The following is a 14,690-nucleotide window of genomic DNA, read 5'->3' on the forward strand; positions in this document are numbered from 1 at the left end:
TAGCTTGTATCCTCTCCTGTATAAAACCCCTCACATAGCTTGTATCCTCTCCTGTATATAACCCCTCACATGGCTTGTACCCTCTCCTGTATAAAACCCCTCACATAGCTTGTATCCTCTCCTGTATATAACCCCTCACATGGCTTGTACCCTCTCCTGTATATAACCCCTCATATGGCTTGTGTGGATTTGAGACATTTTCCACAAAAAGTCTCCAACAAAAAGTAAAAGGAAGCACCACAGAAAAAAGTAAATATGTATCACAAGAAAAAAGTCTTGATCATACATAAGGCACAAAAAGACATTCCAAAAGTCTCAATTATACCAAAGGAAAAAAAAAAATAAGATAAATGTCCCTCAATGATTTCTGTCAAAATCTGAGCAGGAGCAAAATCTAGATTTTTTTTCATATTATTTTACTTTACTGGGTTATTTAAAAAATCTATGTACTTATCAAGTTAATATGATGCAGCATTACGAGACCATTTAGCATAGAAATTCTTTTTAAACATTTTTTTGTTTTTTTTGGTTTTTAATATTCTGTTGTTTTATTCTACCTAAATGTCATTAATCTCCAATAAGCAGCTAATTCCTTTCCTTAAAAATTAGAAAACATTTCATCTTCTGATTTTGTCCAGAATAATGTTTCTTGAGTTCAGTTCTGTTTTTATAATCAGGACATACAACTTAGGACAAAATATACAACCAACAACTCCAGCACACGAGGACAATATGGCAAATAGCTCAGTTGCCACCATGTATTTCCCACTGGTGCTCAGATAAGCCGGGATCATGGCGATCCAGACACTGCAGAACAGCAGCATGCTGAAGGTGATGTACTTGGCCTCATTAAAACTGTCCGGTAATGTCCTCACCATGAAAGCCAGTACAAAGCTCACAGCTGCCAGGAGCCCCATATAACCCAACATGGAGTAGAAGCAGATATCTGACCCCTCATTACACTGAATGATGATCTTCCCAGGATACGTGTGATGGTTATACTCTACATAAGGAGGCGAGACCAGCAGCCAAATAACACAAATAAGAACTTGTACAGAAGAACAAACTAACACCACATAATTGGACACTTTGAATGAAAGCCACTTCACCCAAGAACTTCCAGGTTTTGTGGCTTTGAAGGCAATGCAGACTGTGATAGTTTTGGCCAAAATAGAAGAAACTCCTAGAGTAAAGAAGATCCCAAATGATACTTGTCTCAGTAAGCAGGTGATGTCCACTGGACGACCAAGGAAGAAGAAGACACAGAGGAAGCTCAGCAAGATGGAGACCAGGAGGATGAAGCTCACAGTCCGGTTATTGGCTTTAACAATTGGAGTGTCCCAGTAATGGATGAAGATTGCCAATATAAATAAGGTTATAATGCAGAGAAATAAAGAAATTATTATGAAAACTGAAACCAAAATATCCTTTTCATAAGACAGGAACTCGTAGGTTTTTGGGATACATTTCACTTTCTTCTCATCAGGCCACTCATCTTCAGGACATTTATGGCAGATTTCACTGTCTAAAATAAAAAAATGTCATACTGATAGATTTGCAATATACAAATTTTTATACCACCAGTCTTATAGTGGTCACAGGAAGCTATGTTAAAATGGATTACCTCTTGCTAAGGTCACTGCTCTATAGGTTTGGATCAGGGTAGGGGTTATGGGGGCCATGCGATTCAAATATGACTGCAGGCAGAATAGTGCCATTCTTCTCTTCCCAACTTTATTTTCCTCTGTAATAGCAAAGTGGGATTTTTTTTTTTTTTGCGACGACTTTTCTACCCACCCATAGGCCAGTCAACATGAGATGTTGTGGTAAATAGGACTTTTTTTAAACGTATTTCTTATCTCTATTGGAGTTTTGAAAACAGTGACACTTACTGAATGTGTCTCTTTCATTCTTTGGGTCAGTTCAATCTTGTAGATAATAATAATAATAATAATAATAATAAAAATAGTAATTCTATATATATAAAGCACCTACAGATTACTCAGCGCTGCTGAGGACCCGGAGGAAACCCACACAAACACGGAGAGAACATATAAACTCTTTGCAGATGTTGACTTAGTTATGAAGTTTTATTATTAGAGATGAGCGAACACTAAAATGCTCGGGTACTCGTTATTCGAGACGAACTTTTCCCGATGCTCGAGTGCTCGTCTCGAATAACGAACCCCATTGAAGTCAATGGGAGACTCGAGCATTTTTCAAGGGGACCAAGGCTCTGCACAGGGAAGCTTGGCCAAACACCTGGGAACCTCAGAAAAGGATGGAAACACCACGGAAATGGACAGGAAACAGCAGGGGCAGCATGCATGGATGCCTCTGAGGCTGCCTAATCGCACCATTATGCCAAAATTATGGGCAACAGCATGGCCATGACAGAGTGACAGAATGAAGCTAGATAGCATCTAAAACATCCAATAATTGACCCTGACACTATAGGGGACGGCATGCAGAGGCAGCGGCAGCAGGCTAGAGAGTGGCATGGCGACATACCCTAAATGGACTCAGGCTTCAAACCAATGGGTGTCAGAAAGGAACCAAAGGAGGTGAGCAAGAAGCGCTCAAATAATATCGGTACATGATAAAAGTTTGCCAGTATATTTTGTGGATTACACAGCAGGGTGGCGACAAAGTTAACATGGAAGCCATGAAAACAACCCAAAATTCTGCCTGACACAGCTCGTTTGATAAGGGGACCATGTATGCTTACAGTTCATGCCAGTCGCTGCACTGGCTGCCAGTCTCCTTTCGAATACAGTTTAAAATAATAATAACCCTCATCCATAAAGCTCTGTATAATGCTGCACCCCCCTACCTCTCCTCTCTTATCTCAGTCTATCGCCCAACCCGTGCTCTTAGATCCGCCAGTGATCTTAGATTAACCTCTACCCTAGTGCGGACCTCCCACTCGCGTCTCCAAGACTTCTCTAGAGCTGCACCAATTCTATGGAATGCTCTGCCCCGGACTATCAGACTAATACCTAACCTCCAAAGTTTCAAACGTGCTCTTAAAACCCATTTCTTTAGGCAAGCCTATAACACTCATTAACTGCATGAAGTTTTAACTCTTCTACTAACCCGTCCTGTGTCGTCCTCCCATCTGTTATCCAGCAACCAACAGGCACCAGACTTCTCTGCAGTCCCATTCACCCTGGACCTGGTATATAAGATGACGGCTGAGTGGTTAAAGCGACAGCAATTCCATTTATTATATTTTTTTCTATTCCCTAAGAAGAATGGCTTGACCATTAAATATTCTTTTACCTCGTGTTACCCCATCATCTTCATAAACCGTAAGCTCTGGCGAGCAGGGACCTCACTCCTGTTGTTCCATACAAATGTTGTGCTCTGTTACATTACATTTGTATTTGTTTCCTATGATTTGTAAAGCGCTACAGAATATGATGACGCTATATAAATAAAGATTATTATTATTATTATTATGGAGGCAGTGAACTAGTAGTAGATTAAAGGTGCTGCAACTATGTTAGTTGGATCTTGGCATGGAGCTGGCGCTCTGCAGCCAGGCGAGCTTTCGCCAATCCAAGCCCCTGTCTCTAGGCTACTCCCCAAACAGCACTTCTAAGAACCTTTTGTATAAGATCAAGTGTAGTAGCGTTCTTATAAGTTTAGGATATGGCGGGTGAGGGGAATGTAAACAGATGCGCAAGAAGCGCTGAAATAATATCCCTAAATGGTAAAAGTTTGCAAGTATATTTTGTGGATTACACAGCAGGGTGGCGACAAAGTTAACAACTTTGATGTGGAATGCCCTGTAATAGCTCTTGGGCGGTGTGCCTTTTATCGCCTAGGCTCAGCAGTTTCAGCACCGCCTGCTGTCGCTTAGCGACGGCACTGCTGCTGTGCCTAGAGCTACCGACTGATGGCGCCATGCCCACGGATGGTAATTCGGAGGAGGAGGAGGTGGAGGAGGGGTGGGAGGAGGTATAGTAGGCCTTTGAGACCTGGACCGAGGTAGGCCCCGCAATTCTCTGCGTCGGCAGTATATGACCAGCCCCAGGGTCAGACTCGGTCCCAGCCTGCACCAAGTTAAGTGTAGTAGCGTTCTTATAAGTTTGGGATATGGCGGGTGAGGGGAATGTAAACAGATGCGCAAGAAGCGCATGATGCGCATGGAGCTGGCGCTCCGCTGCCAGGCGAGCTTTCGCCAATCCAAGCCCCTGTCTCTAGGCTACTCCCCAAACAGCACTTCTAAGAACCTTTTGTATAAGATCAAGTGTAGTAGCGTTCTTATAAGTTTAGGATATGCCGGATGAGGGGAATGTAAACAGATGCGCAAGAAGCGCTGAAATAATATCCCTAAATGGTAAAAGTTTGCCAGTATATTTTGTGGATAACACAGCAGGGTGGCGACAAAGTTAACAACTTTGATGTGGAATCCATGAAAACAACCCAAATTTCTGCCTGACACACCTCGTTTGATAAAGGGACGATGTATGGAGGCAGCTATATGGACGACTTTTGGAGGTAGCAATGGAGACAACGTGTGGAGGCTGCTATGGAGACAATTTAATTTGGATAGTGCCTGTATGTGGCAGTCCCAAACATTTTTCAAACCAGAGGAGCAGGTAGGTGGCCCTCCAGTAAAATGGAATAGATTGAGTGCCTGTATGTGGCAGTCCCAAAAATGTTTCAAACCAGAGGAGCAGGTAGGTGGCCCTGCAGTAAAATGGAATAGATTGAGTGCCTGTATGTGGCAGTCCCAAAAATTTTTCAAACCAGAGGAGCAGGTAGGTGGCCCTCCAGTAAAATGGAATAGATTGAGTGCCTGTATGTGGCAGTCCCAAACATTTTTCAAACCAGAGGAGAAGGTAGGTGGCCCTCCAGTAAAATGGAATAGATTGAGTGCCTGTATGTGGCAGTCCCAAAAATGTTTCAAACCAGAGGAGCAGGTAGGTGGCCCTGCAGTAAAATGGAATAGATTGAGTGCCTGTATGTGGCAGTCCCAAACATTTTTCAAACCAGAGGAGCAGGTAGGTGGCCCTCCAGTAAAATGGAATAGATTGAGTGCCTGTATGTGGCAGTCCCAAAAATGTTTCAAACCAGAGGAGCAGGTAGGTGGCCCTGCAGTAAAATGGAATAGATTGAGTGCCTGTATGTGGCAGTCCCAAACATTTTTCAAACCAGAGGAGCAGGTAGGTGGCCCTCCAGTAAAATGGAATAGATTGAGTGCCTGTATGTGGCAGTCCCAAACATTTTTCAAACCAGAGGAGCAGGTAGGTGGCCCTCCAGTAAAATGGAATAGATTGAGTGCCTGTATGTGGCAGTCCCAAAAATTTTTTAAAACAGAGGACCGGGTAGGTGGCCCTCCAGAAAAATGGAATAGATTGAGTGCCTGTATGTGGCACTCACAAAAATTGTTTCAAACAGAGGACCGGGTAGGTGGCCCTCCAGAAAAATTAAATGCATGAAGTACTATAGCAAGAGCCAGTGGGCCCTGTCAAAAAATAGCCATTTTCCTCTGCTTTACTGTACAAAGAGGAGGAGAAGGAGGAAAATGAGGAGGAGGAGGAGTGGATCAATTATTCAGGTTGAGCTTCCTTCACCTGGTGGAGATTGGAAATTCTGAGAAATCCAGCCTTTATTCATTTTAATAAGCGTCAGCCTGTCAGCGCTGTCAGTCGACAGGCGTGTACGCTTATCGGTGATGATGCCACCAGCTGCACTGAAAACCCGCTCGGACAAGACGCTAGCGGCAGGGCAGGCAAGAACCTCCAAGGCGTACAGCGCCAGTTCGTGCCACATGTCCAGCTTTGAAACCCAGTAGTTGTAGGGAGCTGTGTGATCATTTAGGACGATGGTATGGTCAGCTACGTACTCCCTCACCATCTTTCTGTAAAGATCAGCCCTACTCTGCCGAGACTGGGGACAGGTGACAGTGTCTTGCTGGGGTGACATAAAGCTGGCAAAAGCCTTGTAAAGCGTACCCTTGCCAGTGCTGGACAAGCTGCCTGCTCGCCTACTCTCCCTCGCTACTTGTCCCGCAGAACTACGCACTCTGCCGCTAGCGCTGTCAGAAGGGAAATACTGTTTCAGCTTGTGCACCAGGGCCTGCTGGTATTCATGCATTCTCACACTCCTTTCCTCTGCAGGGATGAGAGTGGGAAGATTTTGCTTGTACCGTGGGTCCAGGAGAGTGAACACCCAGTAATCGGTGCTGGAATAAATTCTTTGAACGCGAGGGTCACGGGATAGGCAGCCTAGCATGAAATCTGCCATATGCGCCAGAGTACCAACGCGTAAGAATTCACTCCCCTCACTGGCCTGACTGTCCATTTCCTCCTCCTCCAACTCCTCCAACTCCTCTTCTTCTGCCCATACACGCTGAACAGTGAAGGACTCAACAATGGTCCCCTCTTGTGTCTCCAACATTCTCCTCCTCTTCCTCCTCATCCTCCTCCACCTCCACCTCCTCCGATATGCGCTGAGAAACAGACCTCAGGGTGCTTTGGCTATCAACAAGGGAATATTCTTCCCCTGTCTCTTGTGACGAGCGCAAAGCTTCCGACTTCATGCTGACCAGAGAGTTTTTCAACAGGCCAAGCAGCGGGATGGTGAGGCTGATGATGGCGGCATCGCCACTGACCATCTGTGTTGACTCCTCAAAGTTACTCAGCACCTGACAGATATCAGACATCCACGTCCACTCCTCATTGTAGACTTGAGGAAGCTGACTGACCTGACTACCAGTTCTGGTGGAAGTTGACATCTGGCAGTCTACAATCGCTCTGCGCTGCTGGTAAACTCTGGATAACATGGTCAGTGTTGAATTCCACCTCGTGGGCACGTCGCACAACAGTCGGTGAGCGGGCAGTTGGAGGCGGCGCTGCGCTGCCCTGAGAGTGGCAGCATCTGGGCTGGACTTCCTGAAATGCGCACAGATGCGGCGCACCTTCGTGAGCAAATCAGACAGATTGGGGTATGTCTTGAGGAAACGCTGAACTATCAGATTTAACACATGGGCCAGGCATGGCACATGTGTCAGTCTGCCGAGTTGCAGAGCCGCCACCAGGTTACGGCCGTTGTCACACACAACCATTCCCGGCTTGAGGTTCAGCGGTGCCAGCCACAGATCAGTCTGCGCCGTGATGCCCTGTAATAGCTCTTGGGCGGTGTGCCTTTTGTCGCCTAGGCTCAGCAGTTTGAGCACCGCCTGCTGTCGCTTAGCGACGGCACTGCTGCTGTGCCTAGAGCTACCGACTGATGGCGCCGTGCCCACGGATGGTAGTTCGGAGGAGGAGGTGGAGGAGGGGTGGGAGGAGGAGGAGGCATAGTAGGCCTGAAACACCTGGACCGAGGTAGGCCCCGCAATCCTCGGCGTCGGCAGTATATGAGCAGCCCCAGGGTCAGACTCGGTCCCAGCCTCCACCAAGTTAACCCAATGTGCCATCAGCGATATATAGTGGCCCTGCCCGGCAGCACTCGTCCACGTGTCCGTGGTCAGGTGGACCTTGTCAGAAACGGCGTTGGTCAGGGCACGGATGATGTTGTCTGACACGTGCTGGTGCAGGGCTGGGACGGCACATCGGGAAAAGTAGTGGCGGCTGGGGACCGAATACCGAGGGGCGGCCGCCGCCATGAGGTTGCGAAAGGCCTCGGTCTCTACTAGCCTATAGGGCAGCATCTCCAGGCTAAGCAATCTGGAGATGTGCACATTAAGGGCTTGGGCGTGCGGGTGGGTTGCACTATATTTGCGTTTCCGCTCCAGCGTCTGGGGTATGGAGAGCTGAACGCTGGTGGATGCTGTGGAGGATCGTGGAGGCGACGATGGGGTTTTTGTGGCAGGGTCCTGGGCAGGGGGCTGACTAGCAGCTGACACAGGGGAAGGAGCAGTGGTGTGCACGGCCGGAGGTGAACGGGCTTGTTGCCACTGAGTGGGGTGTTTAGCATTCATATGCCTGCGCATACTGGTGGTAGTTAAGCTAGTAGTGGTGGAACCCCTGCTGAGTCTGGTTTGGCAAATGTTGCACACCACAGTCCGTCGGTCATCCGGTGTTTCCTTAAAGAACCTCCAGACTTCTGAAGATCTAGCCCTCGCCGCAAGAGCCCTCGCCACGGGAGCTTCACTAGTTGACACATTTGGCGCTGATGCACCAGCTCTGGCCCTGCCTCTCCGTCTGGCCCCACCACTGCCTCTTCCAACCTGTTCTGGTCGAGGACTCTCCTCCGTCTCAGAAGCACTGTGTTCACCCGGCCTCTCAACCCAGCTTGGGTCTGTCACCTCATCATCCTCCGAGCCCTCAGTCTGCTCCCCCCTCGGACTTCCTGCCCTGACAACAACTTCCCCACTGTCTGACAACCGTGTCTCCTCATCGTCGGACACCTCTTTACACACTTCCACTACGTCAAGAAGGTCATCATCACCCACAGACTGTGACTGGTGGAAAACCTGGGCATCGGAAAATTGCTCAGCAGCAACCGGACAAGTGGTTTGTGACTGTGGGAAGGGTCCAGAAAACAGTTCCTCAGAGTATGCCGGTTCAAATGCCAAATTTTCCTGGGAGGGGGCAGACTGGGGGGGAGGAGGCTGAGGTGCAGGAGCTGGAGGAGTGGCGATTTCGGTGACATGGGTGGACTGCGTGGAAGACTGACTGGTGGTGGACAAATTGCTCGAAGCATTGTCAGCAATCCACGACATCACCTGTTCGCACTGTTCTGGCCTCAACAGTGCTCTACCACGAGTCCCAGTAACTTCAGACATGAACCTAGGGAGTGTAGCTCTGCGGCGTTCCCCTGCTCCCTCATCAGCAGGTGGTGTCTCACCCCGCCCAGGACCACGGCCTCTGACCCCTGCAGTAGTTGGACGCCCACGTCCCCGCCCTCGTCCTCTACCCCTAGCCCTCGGGTTAAACATTTTTAAAATGAGAGTTATAACTTTTTTTTTTTTTTAACTTTTTTGGGGTTTTTTTGTGTTTTTTGTTTTTTTTGTGTTTTTTGTTTTTTTTTGAGTTTTTAAAACCAAACAATGCTATCCTATTGCTATGGCTATTTTCTAGCCAAGTATCAAAGCACACTACTATGCCAGATGAGATGACACTGAGTTAGTGCCTAATTGAAATCCAACCCCTACTAAATTTTCCCACTTCGGTCTTTGCTATGGATATGTGCGTCACTAAGCGCAGAACACAGCAGTCGCAAGTCTCACTACAAATTGCTCAGAATTGGCTAGTACATGCACTGCAGAAAGTACAGCCACCAGCAGATCAACCAGAAATCAAATATATAGAACGCTACTGTAGGCGTAAGTAAGCTCTTTGTATTCTCCTATGGCTATTTTCTAGCCAAGTATCAAAGCACACTACTATGCCAGATGAGATGACACTGAGTTAGTGCCTAATTGAAATCCAACCCCTACTAAATTTTCCCACTTCGGTCTTTGCTATGGATATGTGCGTCACTAAGCGCAGAACACAGCGGTCGCAAGTCTCACTACAAATTGCTCAGAATTGGCTAGTACATGCACTGCAGAAAGTACAGCCACCAGCAGATCAACCAGAAATCAAATATATAGAACGCTACTGTAGGCGTAAGTAAGCTCTTTGTATTCTCCTATGGCTATTTTCTAGCCAAGTATCAAAGCACACTACTATGCCAGATGAGATGACACTGAGTTAGTGCCTAATTGAAATCCAACCCCTACTAAATTTTCCCACTTCGGTCTTTGCTATGGATATGTGCGTCACTAAGCGCAGAACACAGCGGTCGCAAGTCTCACTACAAATTGCTCAGAATTGGCTAGTACATGCACTGCAGAAAGTACAGCCACCAGCAGATCAACCAGAAATCAAATATATAGAACGCTACTGTAGGCGTAAGTAAGCTCTTTGTATTCTCCTATGGCTATTTTCTAGCCAAGTATCAAAGCACACTACTATGCCAGATGAGATGACACTGAGTTAGTGCCTAATTGAAATCCAACCCCTACTAAATTTTCCCACTTCGGTCTTTGCTATGGATATGTGCGTCACTAAGCGCAGAACACAGCGGTCGCAAGTCTCACTACAAATTGCTCAGAATTGGCTAGTACATGCACTGCAGAAAGTACAGCCACCAGCAGATCAACCAGAAATCAAATATATAGAACGCTACTGTAGGCGTAAGTAAGCTCTTTGTATTCTCCTATGGCTATTTTCTAGCCAAGTATCAAAGCACACTACTATGCCAGATGAGATGACACTGAGTTAGTGCCTAATTGAAATCCAACCCCTACTGAATTTTGCCACTTCAGCCTTTGCTATGGATATGTGTGCCACTAAGAGCTAAACACAACGGTAGCAAGTCCCCCTGCTAATTCCTCACAAAATGGTACTAGATGCAAATTAAAATAAAAAAAGTAGAACGTTATTGTAGCCCTAAGAAGGGCTGTTGGGTTCTTTGAGAATCACTCCTGCCTAACAGTAAGCTAATAGAACACCCTAACGCTTTCCCTGACCAGCAGCAGCTCTCTCCCTAGCGGCATCCAGACACAGAATGATCCGAGCAGCGCGGGCAGCGGCTAGTCTATCCCAGGGTCACCTGATCTGGCCAGCCAACCACTGCTATCGACGTGTAAGGGTACCACGTCATGCTGGGTGGAGTGCAGAGTCTCCTGGCTTGTGATTGGCTCTGTTTCTGGCCGCCAAAAAGCAAAACGGCGGGAGCTGCCATTTTCTCGAGCGGGCGAAGTATTCGTCCGAGCAACGAGCAGTTTCGAGTACCCTAATGCTCGACCGAGCATCAAGCTCGGACGAGCATGTTCGCTCATCTCTATTTATTATGCTTTAAAAATGTAAAAGAAAAATTTTACATTTTGAAACATTTCCTGTCACCTTTGACCATTTTAGCGTGGGAGCAGGGTTAAAGTAATCAGCACTGGCGACAGAGTTAAATAAAATCTGATGTATATTTTGTATCAAACTTTGAATCTGAGTACACAGCCTCACCTGTTGTGTTGGACACTTCATCTTTGGAACATGGGACACAGTTATAGCAGCAGACATGATGTCCTCCATTAGGAGCCTTCCTGGATCCTGGAGAACATGGAGCATTACAGCGAGACTGTGGCTTCTTGTATGTGAAGGGAATCAGAAACCATAAATATCATTTATATAATCAGAAACTCACATTATAAGAAATGTTGTGCATAAGATATCAGGTTGCCAAATGTAAAGAATTTCTTTATAAACATATAAAAGCATTTACTCTTTTTTGGTGAAGAACAAAAGAAGAACAAAATAGCAGCACAATCCTTGAAAGGCTAAAAGTCACAAAAGAAACAATGGCTGGGGGCTTATTTTTATTAGCTTCTAGAAACACACACAGTTTGGACTCTTAGGAGAAAGTCTTTTGTTTTATTTTTTCTATGCAAAACAAATATTTCTGTTTTCAAACAGATTACAGGCGGTTCCCTACTTAAGGACACCTGACTTACAGACAACCCCTAGTTAAAGACGGAGCCCTCTGCCCACTGTGACCTCTGGTGAAGCTCTCTGGATGCTTTCCTATAGTCCCAGACTGCAATGATCAGCTGTAATGAAGCTTTTTTGATAATCCATGGTCCCATTACAGCAAAAAATTGTCACTGGGCCCAAAAACATTTTTGTCTGGATCTACATTTTAAAATATCTCGAGTTTCAAGGTAGAGGATTCCAGCACAGTCACGGAGGATGCAGGTAGGTTTCAAGTAATCTTTATTCCAGCATTAAAAGCTTGGTCACACAATACATGCAGCAAACGGACAGAGGTAGGCAGACTGTCCGTTTGCTGCATGTATTGTGTGACCAAGCTTTTAATGCTGGAATAAAGATTACTTGAAACCTACCTGCATCCTCCGTGACTGTGCTGGAATCCTCTACCTTGAAACTCGAGTTTGTCTGTGTATGGCTTACACTTTTGTCCGTGCACCTGGAGGATTGCTGCGGGAGCCTTGAACGGTGAGCTGGCACCTTCTTTGTTTGTTTGCTACATTATAAAATATGTTATGTTACACGTAATCTAAGGACTGTCTGTAATCTGATAAAAATGTATAAACTCTTGTTATGTGGGCTCTGGATGTGAAGGACAGACAGGATAGCGAACCCTAAACTGAGCCCTGAAAAACAGAAACCTTCCTGCTTGCCGCTTAGAGTCCTAAGTTCATATGGAACAACTAGAAGCTGTTCCCTTCCTAGGTCACTGTGCGGACAGAAAACAAAACCTAAAAACAGAAAACACAATAATAACTGGTCAGAGGTGCAGGTTACAGCAGAAATGGCATACAGTATAAGGCACAAAAGGGATAGTCAAAAGTACGAAAGTCAAGATTCAAAAAACTAAAATATCAAATGTATAGAATTATCAGGAAATAGAGTAATTTAACAGAACATAACTGGGTCAAGCAAAACTAAAATCAGCACTGGACCGAATATAATCCAAACACGTACAGGAGACTGCTGTAGGCAGTTGGAGCTGATGTCTTTCAATCAAAACATTAACTGTTGCTGAACAGAGCAGATTGCAGGAGGCAGGGGTGAAACTACAGCAGAGCAGTAGCAGTCATAGCAACTTCTATGGGGCCTTCAGTGTCAGGGGGCCCTAGCACCAAACCTGACATACCAAAGAATGGAGAATGAATACCACTATATACTGTATATAAATATATATATATATATATATATATATATATATATATATATATATATATATGTATATATATATATATATATATATATATATATATATATATATATATATAGCAGTAGCAGCACTCTTACGGCTTTGTATGGAGAAAAATGGTATTCGGGTGCACGTCCCAGGATTTGGACCATTCAATCCTTCCACAATATACAATGCAAAAAAGGCAGCACTCCAAATCAAGTGTGAAAAAACATGTAAATGTTTATTCCAACATGTGCCAAGCAGCTACTTTTCGGCTCCTGCTTGAGAAAGGCTCCAGGCCACAGGAGCCGAAACGTAGCTGTTTGGCACATGTTGGAATAAACAAGTACCTGTTTTTTCACACTTACTTTGGAGTGCTGCCTATTTTGCAATATATATATACACTCACCGGCCACTTTATTAGGTACACCATGCTAGTAACGAGTTGGACCCCCTTTTGCCTTCAGAACTGCCTCAATTCTTCGTGGCATAGATTCAACAAGGTGCTGGAAGCTCCTCAGAGATTTTGGTCCATATTGACATGATGGCATCACACAGTTGCCGCAGATTTGTCGGCTGCACATCCATGATGCGAATCTCCCGATCCACCACATCCCAAAGATGCTCTATTGGATTGAGATCTGGTGACTGTGGAGGCCATTTGAGTCCAGTGACCTCATTGTCATGTTCAAGAAACCAGTCTGAGATGATTCCAGCTTTATGACATGGCGCATTATCCTGCTGAAAGTAGCCATCAGATGTTGGGTACATTGTGGTCATAAAGGGATGGACATGGTCAGCAACAATACTCAGGTAGGCTGTGGCATTGCAACGATGCTAAATTGGTACCAAGGGGCCCAAAGAGTGCCAAGAAAATATTCCCCACACCATGACACCACCACCACCAGCCTGAACCGTTGATACAAGGCAGGATGGATCCATGCTTTCATGTTGTTGATGCCAAATTCTGACCCTACCATCCGAATGTCGCAGCAGAAGATGAGCAACATCGAGACTCATCAGACCAGGCAACGTTTTTCCAATCTTCTACTGTCCAATTTTGATGAGCTTGTGCAAATTGTAGCCTCAGTTTCCTGTTCTTAGCTGAAAGGAGTGGCATTCGGTGTGGTCTTCTGCTGCTGTAGCCCATCTGCCTCAAAGTTGGACATACTGTGCGTTCAGAGATGCTCTTCTGCCTACCTTGGTTGTAACGGGTGGCGATTTGAGTCACTGTTGCCTTTCTATCAGCTCGAACCAGTCTGCCCATTCTCCTCTGACCTCTGGCATCAGCAAGGCATTTCCGCTCACAGAACTGCCGCTCACTGGATGTTTTTTATTTTTCGGATCATTCTCTGTAAACCCTAGAGATGGTTGTGCGTGAAAATCCCAGTAGATCAGCAGTTTCTGAAATACTCAGACCAGCCCTTCTGGCACCAACAACCATGCCACGTTCAAAGGCACTCAAATCACCTTTCTTCCCCATACTGAGGCTCGGGAGAACTGCAGGAGATTGTCTTGACCATGTCTACATGCCTAAATGCACTGAGTTTCCGCCATGTGATTGGCTGATTAGAAATTAAGTGTTAACGAGCAGTTGGACAGGTGTACCTAATAAAGTGGCCGGTGAGTGTATATATATATATATATATATATATATATATATATATATATAGTTAATGGGGATTAATTGAGACAGTTTTGGATGTCCGGCTCAACCTCCTCTCACCCCAGTCACTGCCTGGTTTTGCTCCGACAAGGGGACGGGGATATTAAGTTTTCTGGTAATGAATCTCCCCCAGTGAGTCTATTATGGTGCAGTGTACAGGACCAGTACACTGCTACAATACGTCCCCATATATCAGGAAGAGGATACTCATCCTATGTTGTTGTGGGTATATATCGGAAGAAAAAATGTGCCCGAAGTTTTGTTTGTGTGTGTGTCCTTCATAGACTCCTACGTACTTTGATGCATCACACCCAGACCATGTCCACATTTTCTTTTTGATAAGAGAGCAACTGTATGTATGGTGGAATCT

General features: G+C 45.7%; 1 protein-coding gene across 1 annotated transcript in view; it reads right to left on the bottom strand.

Moving 5' to 3' along the window:
- Positions 1 to 617: 617 nt before the first annotated feature.
- Positions 618 to 14,690, bottom strand: part of LOC140130377 (vomeronasal type-2 receptor 26-like) — a 31,800-nt gene continuing 17,727 nt past the window's right edge. Inside the window, exons 6-8 of the mRNA XM_072150811.1 lie at positions 11,874 to 11,979; positions 10,962 to 11,048; positions 618 to 1,525 (exon numbers count right to left, since the gene is read on the bottom strand). Coding sequence (XP_072006912.1) covers positions 618 to 1,525; positions 10,962 to 11,048; positions 11,874 to 11,979 — 1,101 coding nt within the window. The remainder of the gene's footprint in view (positions 1,526 to 10,961; positions 11,049 to 11,873; positions 11,980 to 14,690) is intronic.

Source organism: Engystomops pustulosus, chromosome 1 (assembly GCF_040894005.1).
Source record: "Engystomops pustulosus chromosome 1, aEngPut4.maternal, whole genome shotgun sequence".
NCBI lineage: Eukaryota > Metazoa > Chordata > Amphibia > Anura > Leptodactylidae > Engystomops > Engystomops pustulosus.